Source organism: Polypterus senegalus, chromosome 13 (genome assembly GCF_016835505.1).
Source record: "Polypterus senegalus isolate Bchr_013 chromosome 13, ASM1683550v1, whole genome shotgun sequence".
Taxonomy (NCBI): domain Eukaryota; kingdom Metazoa; phylum Chordata; class Cladistia; order Polypteriformes; family Polypteridae; genus Polypterus; species Polypterus senegalus.
The window spans coordinates 94,124,812-94,143,537 of NC_053166.1; the positions used below are offsets into that span (position 1 = coordinate 94,124,812).

General features: G+C 37.1%; 1 protein-coding gene across 2 annotated transcripts in view; it reads left to right on the forward strand.

Moving 5' to 3' along the window:
- Positions 1–18,726, forward strand: part of med25 (mediator complex subunit 25) — a 242,575-nt gene that overhangs the window by 219,045 nt on the left and 4,804 nt on the right. The window contains exons 18-20 of one of the 2 annotated variants that reach the window (XM_039774147.1): positions 16,100–16,174; positions 16,285–16,482; positions 16,645–16,765. In XM_039774147.1, coding sequence (XP_039630081.1) covers positions 16,100–16,174; positions 16,285–16,482; positions 16,645–16,765 — 394 coding nt within the window. The remainder of the gene's footprint in view (positions 1–16,099; positions 16,175–16,284; positions 16,483–16,644; positions 16,766–18,726) is intronic. The other variant, XM_039774149.1, reaches the window with a different exon arrangement.

Here is an 18,726-nt window from a genome sequence, read left to right on the forward strand (position 1 = left end):
CCCACCACCAGTACTGTTAGCCAACAGGTTGCTGGCGGAAATTGGGCTACTGTTGGCCAAAGAAGAGGAAGAAGGAGAAAGAAAGGGGGGAGACGTGTCCGGAGGCAGGAGGAAGGTAAAGAGAGTGGAAGTGAGGGTAGGAACTTTGAATGTTGGCAGTATGACTGGTAAGGGGAGAGAGTTAGCAGATATGATGGAGAGAAGGAAGGCTGATATACAGTGCGTGCAAGAGACTAAATGGAAGGGGAGTAAGGCCAGGTGGATCTGAGGTGGATTCAAATTGTTCTATCATGGTGTGGATGGGAGGAGAAATGGGGTAGAGGTTATTCTGAAGGAACAGTATGTCAAGAGCATTTTGGAGGTGAAAAGAGTGTTAGACAGAGTAATGATTATGAAGCTGGAAATTGGAGGTGTGATGATGAATGTTGTTAGTGCATATGCCCCGCAAGTTGGGTATGCAATGATTGAGAAAGAAGATTTTTGCAGGGATTTGGATGAAATGATGAACAGTGTACCCAAGGGACAGAAAGTGCTGATTGGAGCAGATTTCAGTGGACATGTTCATGAAGGGAACAGAGGAGACGAGGAGGTGATGGATAGGCATGGTGTCAAGGAGAGGAATGAAGAAGGTCAGATGATAGTGGATTTTGCCAAAAGGATGGACATGACTGTTGTGAATACGTATTTTAAGAAGAGGGAGGAACATAGGATGGTGTACAAGAGTGGAGGAAGATGCACACAGGTAGATTACATCCTATGCAGAACAGTCAATCTGAAGGAGATTGAAGACTGCAAAGTGGTGGCAGGGGAAAGTATAATTAAGCAGCATAGGATGGTGGTCTGCAGGATGACGTTGGAGATCAGGAAGAGGAAGAGAGTGAGGACAGAGCCAATGATCAAATGGTGAAAGTTGAAAAAGGAAGACTGCAAGGTTGACTTTAGGGAGAAGATGAGACAGGCACTGGATGCTAGGTGAAAAGGTACCAGACAGCTGGGAAACTATAGCAGATGTAGTAAGGGTGACAGCAAGAAGGGTGCTTGGCATGACATCTGGACAGAGGAATGAGGAAAAGGAAGCCTGATAGTGGAATGGAGAAGTTCAGGAGAGTATACAGAGGAAGAGGATCGCAAAGAAGTGGGATAGTCAGAGAGATGCAGAAAGTACAGTTGTGCTTGAAAGTTTGTGAACACTTTAGAATTTTCTATATTTCTGCATATATATGACCTAAAACATCATCAGATTTTCACTCAAGTCCTAAAAGTAGGTAAAGAGAAACCAGTTAAACAAATGAGACAAAAATATTATACTTGGTCATTTATTTTTTGAGGAAAATGATCGAATATTACATATTTGTGAGTGGCAAAAGTATGTGAACCTCTAGTATTAGCAGTTAGTTTGAAGGTGAAATTAGAGTCAGGTGTTTTCAATTAATTGGATGACAATCAGGTGTGGGTGGGCACTAAAGAAAAGGGATCTATCAAAGTCTGCTCTTCAGAACACATTTGTGGAAGTGTATCATGGCACGAACAAAGGAGATTTCTGAGGACCTCAGAAAAAGAGTTGTTGATGCTCATCAGGCTGGAAAAGGTTACAAAACCATCACTAAAGAGTTTGGACTCCCCCAATCCACAGTCAGACTGATTGTGTATAAATGGAGGAAATTCAAGACCATTGTTACCCTCCCCAGGAGTGGTCGACCAATAAAGATCACTCCAAGTGCAAGGCAAGTAATAGTCGGCGAGGTCACAAAGGACCCCAGGGTAACTTCTAAGCAACTGAAGGCCTCTCTCACATTGGCTAATGTTCATGTTCATGAGCCCACCATCAGGAAAACAATGAACAACAATGGTATGCATGGCAGGGTTGCAAAGAGAAAGCCACTGCTCTCCAAAAAAAAACATTGCTGCTCATCTGCAGTTTGCTAAAGATCCCATGGACAAACCAGAAGGCTATTGGAAGAATGTTTTGTGGATGAATGAGACCAAAATAGAACTTTTTGGTTTAAATGAAAAGCGTTATGTTCGGAGAAAGGAAAATGCTGCATTCCAGCATTAGAACCTTATCTCATCTGTGAAACATGGTGGTAATAGTATCATGGTTTGTGCCTGTTTTTCTGCATCTGGGCCAGGACAGCTTGCCTTCATTGATGGAAAAATGAATTCTGAATTATATCAGAGAATTCTAAAGAAAAATGTCAGGACATCTGTCCATGATCTGAATCTCAAGAGAAGGTGGGTCATGCAACAAGACAACGACCCTAAGCACACAAGTCGTTCTACCAAAGAATGGTAAAAGAACAATGAAGTTAATGTTTTGGAATGGCCAAGTCAAAGTCCTGACCTTAATCCAATCAAAATGTTGTTGAAGGACTTGAAGCGAGCAGTTAATGTGAGGAAACCCAGCAACATCCCAGAGTTGAATCTGTTCTGTACGGAGGAATGGGCTAAAATTCCTCCAAGCCGGTGTGAGGAATGATGAAAAGTTACCAGAAACGTTTAGTTGCAGTTATTGCTGCTAAGGGAGGACACACCAAATACTAAAGCAAAGGTTCACATACTTTTGCCACTCACAAATATGTAACATTCGATCATTTTCCTTAATAAATAAATGACCAAGTATAATATTTTTGTCTCATTTGTTTAACTGGTTTCTCTTTATCTACTTTTAGGACTTGAGTGAAAATCTGATGATTGTGTTTGACTGTATTTATTTCACTTACTGTATTTTTCAATATGTAATTATTTGATGATCACTTTCTTGAAGTACAGTTTGACAATGCTAGATCCATGCTGTGCCCAAGCTTTGCCTGGGTGCATATTCAGCAAATCTTTTAGTTTTTAGGCAATTGTTACAGCACAGTTCAATTAACACTTTATATATATATATATATATATATATATATATATATATATATATATATATATATATATATACACATACATGGACAAAATTGTTGGTACCCTTCAGTCAATGAAAGAAAAACTCAAAATGGTCACAGAAATAACTTTAATCTGACAAAAGTAATAATAAATAAAAATTCTATGAAATTTAACCAATGAAAGTCAGACATTGATTTTCAACCATGCTTCAACAGAATTATTTAAAAAATAAACTCATGAAACAGGCCTGGACAAAAATGATGGTACCCCTAGAAAAGACTGAAAATAATGTGACCAAAGGGACATGTTAATCCAAGGTGTGTCCACTAATTAGCATCACAGGTGTCTACAATCTTGTAATCAGTCAGTGGACCTATATATAGGGCTCCAGGTAGTCACTGTGTTGTTTGGTGACATGGTGTGTACCACACTCAACATGGACCAGAGGAAGCGAAGGAAAGAGTTGTCTCAGGAGATTAGAAAGAAAATTATAGACAAGCATGTCAAAGGTAAAGGCTATAAGACCATCTCGAAGCAGCTTGATGTTCCTGTGACTACAGTTGCACATATTATTCAGAAATTTAAGATCCATGGGACTGTAGCCAACCTCCTGGACGGGCGCAGGAGGAAAATTGATGACAAATCAAAGAGACGGATAATACGAATGGTAACAAAAGAGCCCAGAAAAACTTCTAAAGAGATCCAAGGTGAACTTCAAGCTCAAGGAACATCAGTGTCAGATCGCACCATCCGTGGTTGTTTGAGCCAAAGTGGACTTCATGGGAGACGACCAAGGAGGACACCATTGTTGAAAACAAATCATAAAAAGCCAGACTGGAATTTGCCAAACTACATGTGGACAAGCCACAAAGATTCTGGGAGAATGTCCTATGGACAGATGAGACAAAATTGAACTTTTTGCCAAGGCACATCAGCTCTATGTTCACAGACGGAAAAATGAAGCATATCAAGAAAAGAACACTGTCCCTTCTGTGAAACATGGAGGAGGCTCTGTTATGTTCTGGGGCTGCTTTGCTGCATCTGGCACAGGGTGTCTTGAATCTGTGCAGGGTACAATGAAATCTCAAGACTATCAAGGGATTCTAGAGAGAAATGTGCTGGCCAGTGTCAGAAAGCTTGGTCTCAGTCGCAGGTCATGGGTCTTGCAACAGGACAATGACCCAAAACACACAGCTAAAAACACCCAAGAATGGCTAAGAGGAAAACATTGGACTATTCTAAAGTGGCCTTCTATGAGCCCTGACCTCAATCCTATTGAGCATCTTTGGAAAGAGCTGAAACATGCCGTCTGGAAAAGGCACCCTTCAAACCTGAGACAACTGGAGCAGTTTGCTCATGAGGAGTGGGCCAAAATACCTGCTGAGAAGTGCAGAAGTCTCATTGACAGTTACAGGAATCGTTTGATTGCAGTGATTGCCTCAAAAGGTTGTGCAACAAAATATTAAGTTAGGGGTACCATCATTTTTGTCCAGGCCTGTTTCATGAGTTTATTTTTTTAAATAATTCTGTTGAAGCATGGTTGAAAATCAATGTCTGACTTTCATTGGTTAAATTTCATAGAATTTTTATTTATTATTACTTTTGTCAGATTAAAGTTATTTCTGTGACCATTTTGAGTTTTTCTTTCATTGACTGAAGGGTACCAACAATTTTGTCCACGTGTGTATATATATTATAAAAGAAAATCTTGAGAGGAGACTTTTGCCAAGAGATTTTGTCAAGTCCCACCCTCCTCTCAACCAGTTTCAAACACGCACACGGTCCACTCGGTTCTCATTCGTGTGAATGCTTTTGTCAGACACAGTTCCTATGCTGTCAGCTCTTATACATTTTTACGCTTTCCTCATTTTAAGTCGTTTATGAAAAGTCCTCAGTTTCATCCTTTAAAGAAGCTTTTCTGGACAGTATTTTTAGACATACAGTCTATTTGTTTCCTTCAATGTAGTCCTTTTCTGGACAATAATTTTATACTACTAATTCCCTTTGTAATTTTAAACGCTTCTATCATGTCACCTCTTAATCATCTTTTGCTTAAACTGAAAAGGCTCAGTTCTTTTAATCTTTTTTTCATAATTCATTCCCTGTAACTCTACAATCAGCCTAGTCCCTCTTCTTTGGACCTTTTCTAGCATTACTGTGTCCTTTTTGTAGCCCTGAGACAAAAACTGCACACAGTACACCAGATGAGGTCTCACCAGTGCATTATAAAGCATGAGCATAACCTCCTTGGAAGGTTACAAACCTCCTGTTTGTCTTCTTAATAAATTCTGAACACTTTTGGGAAGTTGATAGTGTAGAGTCCATTTCAACTCTTAAATCCTTCTCATAAGGTGCACTCTCGATTTTCAGACCTCCCATTGTGCAGTCAGACCTAACATTTTTATTTCCTTTAATTTAGTCATTTTAGTTATTCCCTCTGGCATTTCAGCTTAATTCATTATAATGTCTTTCTGTAATGTCTTATATTTAACATAATACAGCAAAGGTAGTCAGAATTAATCATGTAGATTCAATTATATTTAAGATAATGTGATTTCTTAAATAATTTCTGTCTTGGACTTGGCTATTCCGCTTATGGTCACTTATATACTTTATTAATATCTTAATTGACCAGCTCCCCTTATTTAACTTATTTTTCCCTTTAACCTCCTTAGCATTAGACCTGAGCGTCTCTTGGGCTGTAAAAACTGTGTTAAAAGTGTTAGTCCTGAGTGTCATTCGGGCAACTCTATAGATGTGTCTTGCATAAGACCCAAGGTTTTCTCGAGCTGTAAAAGTTCCAACAGCATTAGTACTGAGCATTACTCATGCAACGATATAGGCATTTCTTGCATAAGCATTAGGCCCGAGCGTTACCCGGGCAATGGTGTAGATACATCTTCTCCTAGCCTCTTAAAGGCTTCTCATAAGAAACGCCTCTTATCAACAGTAATGACGAAGTGACTCTGTCTTCAGGCAGTAAAATTGAAATCGAAAGTAAAACCAAAAATGACTCTGGGAATCCGAAAGTGTCACTTGCACATGTGTAGTGTGCTGTTCATATTATTATTATTTGTATCATTTGTATACTTTCTACACTTTGTACTTCTAGTGTTTTGCACATTTTACAGTAGAAAGATGAGATTTAATAAAAATGTCATTTTTTTCAAGTCTAAAAATACAACACTTTTTGCACATTTTTCTAAGAAAAAATGTAATGCTAAGGTAGTTAAATGTACTTACTGTATTTACAGTAAACAAATGTATATCAGTTTTAATTATAGACAGCACACTAACATAAAACTTCCTTTATTGTTAGGTTTTTACTTGAAAATGTGTTTTCAGTGTTTTTACCTATAAAACTATTTATTCATCTTATTTAGATTAGGATATTAGAAATGTGAAGCCTGGCCTGGCAACTATAAGATGTGATAGTAGTGATCCAAGGACACACTGACAAAGTCTGTCATGACTGGAAAATTTAGTGATCACAGTTGACCTCAGTGTAAGCCTTTAAATTGTATAATAAAAGGTAACCAATACAAATAATGGCAGAACATGCAAATTCTGAAAGGAAATATAAACCCGTAAAGCAGCTAGAGTCTTTACACAATCAAGCACTACCTGTTATTTTACCATGATGTGCAAATTAAAATCATAATTTGTTTATGCCCTTAGGTATTTGAAAAATATGTTGAAAGTTATTTCTAATTATTTTTTTCTTCTTCAAAAAATTCTTTCTTGTCCTCCCAATTAGGAGAATGGTGCAGTCTTCAGTGGTAATACTAATTTAGAAAATGATATACCTTAAAGTTAGTAAAACATAATAGCTTAAAAATAAATCACAAAGTCTATTCACAGTTTTCTGAGTGGAACACTTCTGGGGAGTTCTGTTGCTACTGTAGACCTCCTGGGATTATAAGCAAACAACCTGGTATCATCTGTTGTTCTGTATTTTTTCCTGAACTGTTTGCCTGTGGACCGGAGTAGGTATTTCTCTTGATATACTTCTGGATCTCCATGGGTATCTTCAACTTCCAAGTGCTTTGACCTTCATGGATGTGATTGGTATAACAGACATACTTGTTTTGTCTTACTGTAAGGGAAACAGAACAAGCTTTGAAGCATCTAAAATCAGTCATTTTAAAAAGCTGCCTTTGGAGTTCATTGAATGTCCAACATTATTCTTTAACACTAGAATTCCTGTAGCCTATGCTAAAAAATCTTGTAATACCAGCCCACTTTAAATTCCTTTGCACTTCTTCGTCCATGTCTTTTGTATTCTACATGTGTAGATCGGCACAAGCAGTAATAAGCCTGCTTTCCCATCTCCTAACCAAACCTGTGCAGCTCAAGTCGGAAAGAACATCCTCATTGCTCAAGTGGTTTATCTAGGAGTGAGGTACCTAGAATTGTAGAGGGTAAATAATATATTGTCATTTGGAATGCATACATTTCAACTGTGTTCTGTGTCTACAACAATCTATGTAAACATCGCTAAAACAGAAATATTTTTCATACATAGTAATTGACAAAATTTAGACATGAATTTTATAATGTGTGAAGACTGAAGTCCAAATATAAAATAAACACTTTCACAAAATGTTCAAGTATAACAAAACAAGTGCGCTTTTATTCAAGAATATAACCGAAGAAAAAAAGAAGTTGCCTTACGGTAAGCCGCTGACATGACTGCTTGGGTGGTGCAGCAGTAAGAGTTGCTGACTTAAGAGGTTGCTGGTTCAATTTCTGGGTCCACCAGTTGCAATTTTGTGTAGTAAGCAGCTATTTTTATTACTATTATATAATAAAAACATACATTTAATTTGAATCTGTAACAGCCAGTGTAAATGTATGTACTGTTTTTTTGTCAGTGCGGCTTTGACCATAAGGTGCATACTAATTCAGCATGAGCAGGAACACTCAATAAAACTGAATAAAAAAAAATTCAAGTGACAACAAGATACTAAGAAGGCATGATTCACCAGCGTTTGTGTGTCAACTTTTATCCCTCCAGATCAGAGAATTTCCAGTTCCATTGTTTCAAAACACTACTCACATCCACACTTATTCCCAGTTTCAAATACAAACTAACAGCATCAGAATTGTAGCATTAACATTACTGAGAGAATAAAAGTGAAGAAGAAAAAAATAACTTTTACAAGTACCATACATTTACACCGGCTGTTACAGATTCAAATCAAATATATGTTTTATTATATAATAGTAATAAAAATAGCAGCTCACTACTCAAAATGGCAATTGGTGGACCTGAGAATTGAACTGGAGACCACTTGATTATGAGTCAGCAAATCTTACCGCTGCACCACCGAAGCAGTCGTGTCAGCAACGTTCCCTAAGCCAACTTCTTTTTCTTTGGTTATATTCTTGAATAAAAGCACACCTGTTTTGCTATACTTGTACCTTTTGTGAAAGTGTTTATTTGATATTTTGACTTCAGTCTTCACACATTATACACTTCATGTCTACATTTTGTCAATTATTACTAAAACCTGAAAAATGTTTCTGTTTCAGCGATATGTTTGCACAGATCATTGTAGACACAGAACACACATTAAATGTATGTATGAAAAACGTTTATTTTAGCGATGTGTTTACATAGATTGTAGACACGGAAGACGCATGGAATGTATGTATTCCAAATGATGATATATTATTTGCCCTCTACAATTCTAGGCACCTCGCTCCCAGATAAACTATTTGAGAAATGAGAATGAGAATCTTTGAGCAACTTGATCTACGGGTTGGGGTGGGGGGGGCCAGAATTACATTTTTTTTTTGTAGACTGCAGGAATTCTACTGTTAAATCTGTTTAAAGACTGATAAATAATACATTCATATATTTAATCTAAAAACATTGAAATCAGTATTGTTACTCTCTTAATATTCTTATTTTTTATACTACAGATTAATTTAATGCCTTTCATGACTCAACACCAAATCACTCTGCATCTTAATGAACCACATAATGTTTCAGCAATGTAAACTCATACACTTTTGCATATGTTATTACTTTCAATGTAGGTGGTATTATTTTAAATCATTTTACTATAGATTTACGAGTTAAAATCAGCAGTGCATAGTGAGATATTCAGTTACATTTTAAATGTACTTTCAATTTCTAAAAATATTACTGTATTATTTTTAATGTGCATAATTTTACATGTTGAGAAACATGGCTTTGAAGATGCTGTGAGGAGTCTTTGGCATTCTATTTGCAGATTTCTGTAAATAGAATATTGCAAGAACATTGACTCTTGTTCTATCAGTAGCAAAAATTTTCAGCAGTAGTTGCAATTCAGGCTAAAAAACTTTGGTTTTTATCTCTCCCATAGATGTTTTTCATTAAGTTGATTATGCATTTTTGAAATGTGGGCAAGCAGTCACTTCACATAAGACAACATAGCTCTAAACATCACTGAGATAAATAAGCCCCCCTGCCATGTGAAAGTTACAGTTGCCCATGTATTGATGGAGTTTGGTGAATCCCTTAAAAATATGATGCAGGAGGTTTCATCAATGACTGTAGCAAAGTTGTGTGTTCTTCTTAAAGAAGAATAACACTTCTAAACTTCCCTGGAATAGTCTTTTCTAGGGTACAGGAATGGAAACTTCAGATGGCACTCGAACTTCAAATTCAAGAATAGTATTGTGGAGTCTGTCCTGGTTATGGATTAGAGAATCAACTCTTTGTCCTTTGACGGATACTTCAAGGCTTATGAGAGTTTGCCAATACAACCCTATATACTTGTTCTTTGTGGACTTCAAAAAAAAAAAGCATAAACGGTAACCATATAGTTAATTGTGTCTTTTGGAAGGTAGGAAAAGAATATAGGTTGAAGGACTATAGCTACGTGCCATTTGGTTCCTGTATTTGCAGAGTGAAAGTTGTATTCGTGTAATTAATATTAAATTAAAACTGTTTGGCCATTGGATTCTAATTTTCATGGACAATATATCATTGTTCAGGAATGGTTGGCAGAATATCCAGTTTTAGAACCTAAAGGTTTCATCTCTACACTTTGAAAATAGATGGATAGACAGGTAGTGTGGTGCAGTGTTTAAGTCTTTGGACTTCAAACCCTGAGGTTGTGGGTTCAAATCCCACTACTAACACTGTGAAACCATGAGCAAGTCACTTCACTTGCCTGTGCTCCACTTGGAAAAAACAAGACAAAGGTAAACAACTACATGACTCATTTGTTGTTAGTCACCTTGGATGAAGGTGTTAGTCAAAATAATAAAAAGTAATGATAGATATTATTATTATTATTAATAATAATTGATGGATGGATGGATGTTTATCCTGAGGGGGAATGTTGTCATTTTTACGTAAGCTTGATAAATATTACTATATTGTAAAAAACAACAGCCTCTTTCAAATATACAGTGGTGTGAAAAACTATTTGCCCCCTTCCTGATTTCTTATTCTTTTGCATGTTTGTCACACAAAATGTTTCTGATCATCAAACACATTTAACCATTAGTCAAATATAACACAAGTAAACACAAAATGCAGTTTTTAAATGATGGTTTTTATTATTTAGGGAGAAAAAAAAATCCAAACCTACCAATAAACTAACAAAAGGATTGTCATTACCCACATTAATGGAGTAAATCTCCTAAGAAAAAATAGTCTGTTCTGACCTTTCTTATATAGTTCCTTTGTGTTGTGTGACCCTTCTAATTCATCATTAGCATGGACCCCCAAGTATCTGTAGAAGTGCACCACTTCTATTTCCATTCCCTGAAAAGTGATCTGACATAGAGGCTCATTGGTGTGGTGAAAGTCAATAACAAGTTCCTTGGTTTTGCTGAAGAATTGCAGAAAATTCTTACTATACCAAAAACAAAAAACAAAAGTTCTCTACCTGACTCCTGTGCTTATCCTTATCAATGCACCCCATTAGTGCAGAATTCTCAAGATAATTTCTGCAAGTGACATAATATGGTGTTTCAGTTCAGTGTGTACAGAGTGGAGAGAAAAGGAGATGGGTCCGTTATATGTCAGAGACACAATCCTTGAGCCTCACCAACCAGTCTTCCCCACAGTTAGTTTGTTATCCAGGGCACCATAGACTCTTCCATCTGCATACCCCTGCACGTCCCCATTAACAGGGATGGCTGGATGGCAGTGAAGGCACTAGAGAAATCAAAAGCCATAATTCTCACAGTGCTGTCAGCATTTTCCTGATTGGAATATGCCTAGATCAATGCATCTTTTACTTCACAAACTTTGACAGACAAAATGCACTGGGTCTAGGTAGCCTTTCACAAGAGAATTCATATAGTTCAGTACCACCCTCTCAAGGGTCTTCATGATAAAAGACATAAGTTCCTTATATAACCAGAACACACAACCTTGCTATAGGTGTTAATGAGATCTGCTGCATCAAATGTTGAATGGTGCATCATAATATTCATAAATAGCTCTGTCACAATTTATGTACTTTACAGTACACAAGGGTTGTAGGTGTATGGTCTTTTAGCCTTAGAACCCTGTAGAGGTTTATTTTGTCCTGCATCCCGTCACCTACTGTTTTCTTGGAATCTGGTGATCTCTGCTGCTGACTGGAATAGTTCACTTCCAGATCTGAGTCCGTGGTCCATTGATGATTATTTATGCCAAAAAGAAATGCAATCCGTGGTTTTATCATTTTATAATTCTAGATTTGATGCCTCACATTTGGTTACATTTAACTTTGACATGATTAAAGCAGGTTCTTGAATCACAATGCAGTACACATGGAGTATACGCTAAGCAAAATGCAATACGTTGGCTCTGCTTTTACTTATGACACACAAGATCTATGGACATGAATTAAAATACAATGTATTTTTGTATTGAACTTTAAACTGTCCAGAAAACTGCATGCTGTTTTCAAAAGCAATCAATCATTTGGTTGATATATGTTTAATTATGACACTATAAAACCATGAATTAAAATCAAAATTATGATTATGCATACATGTTAACTATGTATGTCAACATAGTTAGCACTCTGTATTTAATCTTAGTACAAATAATCTTCCATAAAGGTGCCCTTCTCCAAAAATAAAGTAGCTTGTTCCCTGCTAGTATGCAACAATTAGCTGCCCCAGTTACCTCAGTATTTTCTTTACAGGTGATGGTAAAGGTGATTGTGAGACTGTGCAGTGAATCATTATAGTAGTACTTTTATATTTGTTTTAGAATACAGTGGCTATGATGCAGGAGTGAATTCCATGGACAGAGTTGTTGATTTACCTGGCAATCTGCATCTCCACTTTCACCTGTAATTACAACCTCTGGGTAACAACCCACAAAATGAGATGTTGAGTACAATTGGCCAAAGTGAGGTTGCAGCCCAGAGTTGTTGGGATCATTCATTGTGACAGAGTGAGAAGCTCAACAGTATGGGGGAACCTCTGAGTAGAACTGCTACTCATTTGTATCTAAAGAATTCCACTGATGTGCTATGGACATGCAGTTAGGATATGGTCTTGGATCCTCCCTCGGGATAGAAAACAAGTCATGGGCCACTGAGGAAGACACAGGACTTGCATTAGGGAGTCCTTGTCAGTCCAGCTCAGCATATTGCTATTGTGACTCTTACTAGGAAAATAGAAATTGAATGGATACATGAGTACAACACTAAAGGTTAAGAATCATCATCCTTTCGTTTATATCAATTATAAATTGAGAACATCCATTATACAAATTTAACCCTTGATATCCAGGGTGGTGTAACATTTTAGAAAGTAATTTGAAATGATCAGAGTTCTCTTCAAACAAGAAAATATGAAAAAATTACAGAAGTGTATTAAGAAAAGAAAAAAAAAATATTCTTGAATTCAGATTTTCTCAAGTGATAATATTAGATTAGATATTACTTGCTTACATGTCTAGATCTAGAAATCCCACAGAACTTTCCTTCTGCTGTCTTCCTCTACTTTTTTTTTTTTTTGGTTCCTCCTGTTTGGACTTGAGAACATGCAGTCCCTGCCACATTTGGTTGAATGCTTTTTCGGCTTGTCTCTTACGGCATGCTGCTGGGAACTGGGTTTTCTCAAGGGCTTCTTTACACAGTTGGCTTGAGTCTTGTCAGTTATGGCACACATCTATTTTACTCTGGCGCTGAACGCTTGTTTTTTTTTACTGCTGTAATTAGTGCCTTTGTGCTGTCCTACATTCCTGCCTTTTCCAGTCATTGATAGGATTTTACTATGTTCGCCACCTCTGCTCTGTGTTGGTGGTGTATTCTATAGAAAGATGTTTCCTGCTGTTTGCCAATTGCTGTTTCCATGTCTGCCTCCCATATCTATTTGAGGCATTCTTTTAAGGCCATGTCACATTACATGACTTTTCCATCGATTTGTATTCATGGGCTTCATTTACATAATCTTAGTGAAGTGGAGGGAGTCAGTGATGCACCCCAGTCAATACAGTCATGTAATATGACATGCCACAACAACTAGTCTATGTCTCACCCTGACATAATCAAAAGGTATGATTTTATCCTAAGTCATAGTGGTGGGTTCTTTGTGCATTAGAGCTGACAGTCAATGAATGCTCATCTGGAAGTACAATACATATAATGCAGTAATGAGCAATAAGCAACTGGGGTGTTTTTAACTTAACAAACAGAAGAAAAGCTTTTCTTTCTGATGTCTCATGTTTTATATACAATGACAGAATAAGAGGGAAAAAAGGACCAAGATTGAGGGAGAATTCTCAGAACAGAGCCAGCTCCATCAGGCAGTGTGTTATTGGCTGTCACAAAAAGGGGCGAGCACAACTGTGGTGGAAATTCAAGGTGCAGTCACTAAATGTGATATTTCCAGCGATTTTCTGTAAATTGATATTGTCCAGCTATGAGATCAGCAACTGCATTTGGCAAGTCTGACATACCCAGTGACTAAAACTGGCATAAAGTGACATCGGCTTTCATAGCAGCTATCCTTGTAAGCCACAGCTTGAATAAACTTGTATATATATAGACTGTGGATCTAGCAGCATGTAGAAATTATCATGATTTTCCTGCTTTTTTGTTTAGTTCTGTATACAGATTATTTTACTTATGATGTTGAGTGCTTAAAGTTATCTTCCTCCTAAAAGTGATAAATGTAGGCTCAAATGATGGACACCGATACTGCTGAATGTCGTTTCGTCGTCGTCGTCTTCTTAATTGGAAAAAAATAATGAAGTACCATATAAAACCTATGTTTAATTTTTTAAGTTATAGTTTCATATACTATGTGACCAAATGTGTGCAAACACCTTTATATTAAAGTCAAAACATGCACTTTAATCACCTCTAAATTGTTTGATTTATAATTTTAAACTGTGGAGCCTTAGGGTAAATCAAAAAAAGAATGTGTCCTTGTCCAAAACATTATGGAGGGCACTGTATTTAGGAATATTTTGTATTGCAAGGTCAATTTCAATAAAAAATAGCTATGTAGACTATCTTGCTGCCTAAAGATCCTGAGAGAGATTAATTCTTTGTACCTTGGTTTAATTCAGAATTTCCTTCCATCGTTTGCAAAAAATAATACTGCCAGTGATTTTGGTGATTCAGTTTAAGTAGGTCCGTGAGCATCGGAGTCCATTATTAATTAGTATGATCCATTTATGGAGAGACGTTGCACTTCTATATAGCTCCAGTGTTAATGCCATACCAGTGCAGTTTGTGTTTTTATGTATTTATTTATTTATTTTTAATATATGCACGTGTATTTTTAATATGTTGTACATAGTAAGCCCTCCACTAAATCAACACAATCTCAGGTTAATGTAGTTCTTTAGTTTATTGCTGCATGTGATTATCAGGTTCTGCATCATAAACCATGAGGCAAACTTTCTTTTGAGGCTTATTGCTATTTTCTGATTGTTCACTATTGGCATGTAGATTTATCTTTTGTAACTGGAAGAATCCTAACTCACCTCTTTTAAGTCAGTGGAAAACTGATGTTACATATTATCTAAAATTGGAAAAAATCAAATTCTCACTTAGAGGATCTGTACAAAACTTTTTAAATAAATAACATTTTAGAATAAGTATTTAAATTGAGGAAAGCCAAGCAAAATGACACCTTTTATTGGCTAACTAAAAAGATTACAATATGTAAGCTTTCAAGGCAACTCAGGCCCCTTCTTCAGGCAAGATGTAATACAGAAACTGAAAAGATGATGTTCCCTGTATTTATAAGAAACAACAACAAGAAACAACACTGGTAAATCTTTTCAGTTTCTGTATTACATCTTGCCTGAAGAAGGGGCCTGAGTTGCCTCGAAAGCTTGCATATTGTAATCTTTTTAGTTAGCCAATAAAAGGTGTCATTTTGCTTGGCTTTTCTCTACATTCATAATGGCTAACACGGTACAACACCCTAGTACTAAATTGAAGAAATGAATTCTTCTTCTTCTTTCGGCTGCTCCCATTATGGGTCGCCACAGCGGATCATCTTCTTCCATATCTTTCTGTCCTCTGCATCTTGTTCTGTTACACCCATCACCTGCATGTCCTCTCCACCACATCCATACACCTTCTCTGAGGACTTTCTCTTTTTCTCTTGCCTGACAGCTCTATCCTTAGCATCCTTTTCCCAATATACTCAGCATCTCTCCTCTGTACATGTCCAAACCAACGCAATCTTGCCTCTCTGACTTTATCTCCTAACCGTCCAACATTAGCTGAACCTCTAATGTACTCATTTCTAATCCTGACCATCCTCATCACCCACAATGCAAATCTTAGCATCTTTAACTCTGCCACCTCCATCTCTGTCTCCTGCTTTCTGGTCAGTGCCACCGTCTCCAACCCATATAACACAGCTTGTCTCACTACCTTCCTGTAGACCTTCCCTTTCACTTTTGCTGATATCCATCTGTCACAAATCACTCCTGACACTCTTCTCCACCCATTGCACCCTGCCTGCACTGTCTTTTTCACCTCTCTTCCACAATCCCCATTACTCTCCTTTCTCTGAATTGTCCTAAAGTACTTTTTGCTGAAATGAACACTGTCAATAGAACTTTCTAACAGAAGACATGGATCTTAAATATTGGACTTTGCCACATACTTTATAATGTTATATGGTTTATGTCTTCCAGTTTGCAAGTATAATCAATGAGTTATTTGCAGTATTTGGTCCATTTTGAATAGAGACCGATGTTCCTGTTCTACTCATGTTAGATTCTTCTGTTTATTCCTAGCTTCCAGGACAGTCAGTGACTGGGGGGATCTCACAGGTCTCAATCATGGATGAACAGCAAAGACAGCAGAGCTTGGTAAGTATCTGCATTAATTCTCCCTCCAGAGTAAGATAACTAGCCTTAATTAAATATTAGACCATGCTGACTCATTTAACTCACTTGTGTTGAATTTCTGGGAATTACAGATACAGCAACAACAGCAGATACAATTAAGAGCCCAGCAGCAACAAGCAGCTGTGGCTGCTGTCACTCAGCAGCAAACAGGGGCCCCACCTACAGCTGGAACGCAGCCTCCACCCAATCAGCAGGGTCCACTTCTTAGACCACAGAATCCAGGAGCTAATCCACAGCTCCGCAGTCTTCTCCTGAGCCAACAACAGCCAGTAAGTGTTATCAATTTAGTTTCACCTTTTTTGCTGTTTTAGTGTTTCTGTTGGTCTTTCTCTGTTAGCTTTGTATAAATTCACTAATTTCGCATTTTAAGCATTACATGTTATTGTATTTTTTCTTAAACAACATTCATTATTTTTTTTCATCCTACTTAGCAGGTTGGTGTCCCTCATATGCAAGGAACTATGATATCACATCAGGCTTTGGGCCAACAGATGGTGCATCCTCAAACTAACCAACAGGCTATTCAGCAGCAATGGAGACCAACCTTGTCAGGTATTCTCAGTGTACTTTTGGTAGCCCTTTTTTATAGAATGATCCCATATCCAGAACTGATTACAAAATGAGCATTTCACTGATTTTCAGTAGTTACCGTATTCTTCAGTATGAGGAACTTCAATTAGTAAGATCCATTTTGAACTAATCAGGAACAGGAAGAAAGTGCAAAGTATTTAATTCCTGTTGGTACATAATAAACTCTTTATTTATTTGCACAAAACTGGCAAACAAACAAGTTTCTTCTTGTTTAAGTGAATTCTTTCTTTTTCATAAAAATGATTGGTTATAATAATATTCATACAGGCTGTACATGTTCAAAATTATACAGACTATTCTCATATATCCTCCTATTCATAATTTGTCCTTTTATTAATTTTGAGATCAAACTGTATGCAGATCTCCCACCTGCTGTCTGTAACTTAAGTATAACCTCTCTGGACTTACTCCCCACTCAGCAATCTTAAGTAAGCCTGCATTCTTTTAGCCGTTTTTATAATTTCTTTACACTGTCTGCCAAAACCTAAATTCTATCCAACTGTATCTGTTGGAATCTTGTTCTGTTTATGGTGTTTTTTAATCTCTGCATTCAACTTTCAGCAAATCTTGTTTTATGATTTTTTAAAATTGATTATTCCTTTAAATGTGGAAAAAATAGTTTCACCCATAATGAGTAGTTTAGTTTACATGAAAACTGGCATACTTTGATGAGATATCAATATGACCAGGTGCTGTATGCTAATGTCCATAACTGCCACTGAGTTTTTTGTTTCAACTGCAGAACAACAGGGGATGCCACAATAATTAGATTATCATTCATATGAACAGCTGAGTGAGCCTGTGCAAGCTCACATGTACAGTAGGTCATACAGAAGTAACATTGTGATTTTGCAGTTGATGATGGTTTCAGGGATTTCTCATATCAGAGGAACAACTAATGACTGGAAAATAATTAGAAAGACCAGGAATATGCCACCCTTCATGTAACACTTTGAACATGGGCTAATAACTGGCAGAGGTGGGACTCTCTTAACAGAATCCATTATGATGTCTGCCAATGAGCACTCAGTGTCATTAAAGGTATAATCTAGACAACATTCTGATGTGGTATAATATCAGATTATGGAATCCATTCATCTTTATTGATGAGATAATGTAAAGCACCATATGGCATTTTGTTACAGGTTTGCCTGTTGCTATTTTCCATCAGGACAATGCCTGGTTAACTCGCAACTTCCATTCCAGTGAATTCTTATGTGACATGACAGAGCACATATTGTAAATTTTTGGATCCTTACTGTAATTTATTCTACATCCTCCATGGAAAACAAGTTGCAAAATGGGACACTGAACTTGGAACAAGAAACCACTCAACACCTGTGTGACTCCATGCCATAATGCTCTCTCAATTCCTCTTGCTGCTCCAAAACCATTATCCATCTCTCCTAAATTCTCCGAATGATTTTGTGTTCTTCACTTCTAAAGTCACTAACATTAAAAAAAAAAACTGTTTAAGACTCCATCCTCTGAGTCACCTTTGTGCACAGATCTTCCTCTCATTTCCCTCTTGCAACCCACAGATTTCAGCCCAGATCTCCAGTGGTCTCTGCCATCTCATTATCAATGAATGCTCATTATCTTGAACTTAACCTTTCAAGGTCATACTGTATATCCTGTATGTTCCTTCTGATTATACTTCCTCAGAATTGTCTGTAGGCATTGCACATGAAGATGTCACCCTTTTTGCATCAATCATTGTCAGGAATCTCGACATGACTCTGGACTCCTCGCTTTCATTCTTTGAATATATTTCAGTAATGACCAAATCATGTAATTTCCTTCTTCATAATATGACTCAACCCCTCCTCACTAATTATGCCTCTCAAAATTTGTTCAGGTACTGGTTCACTCTCAGGTGGACTATTGTGACTCTCTCCTATTGGTGCTTCCTTCAACTGATC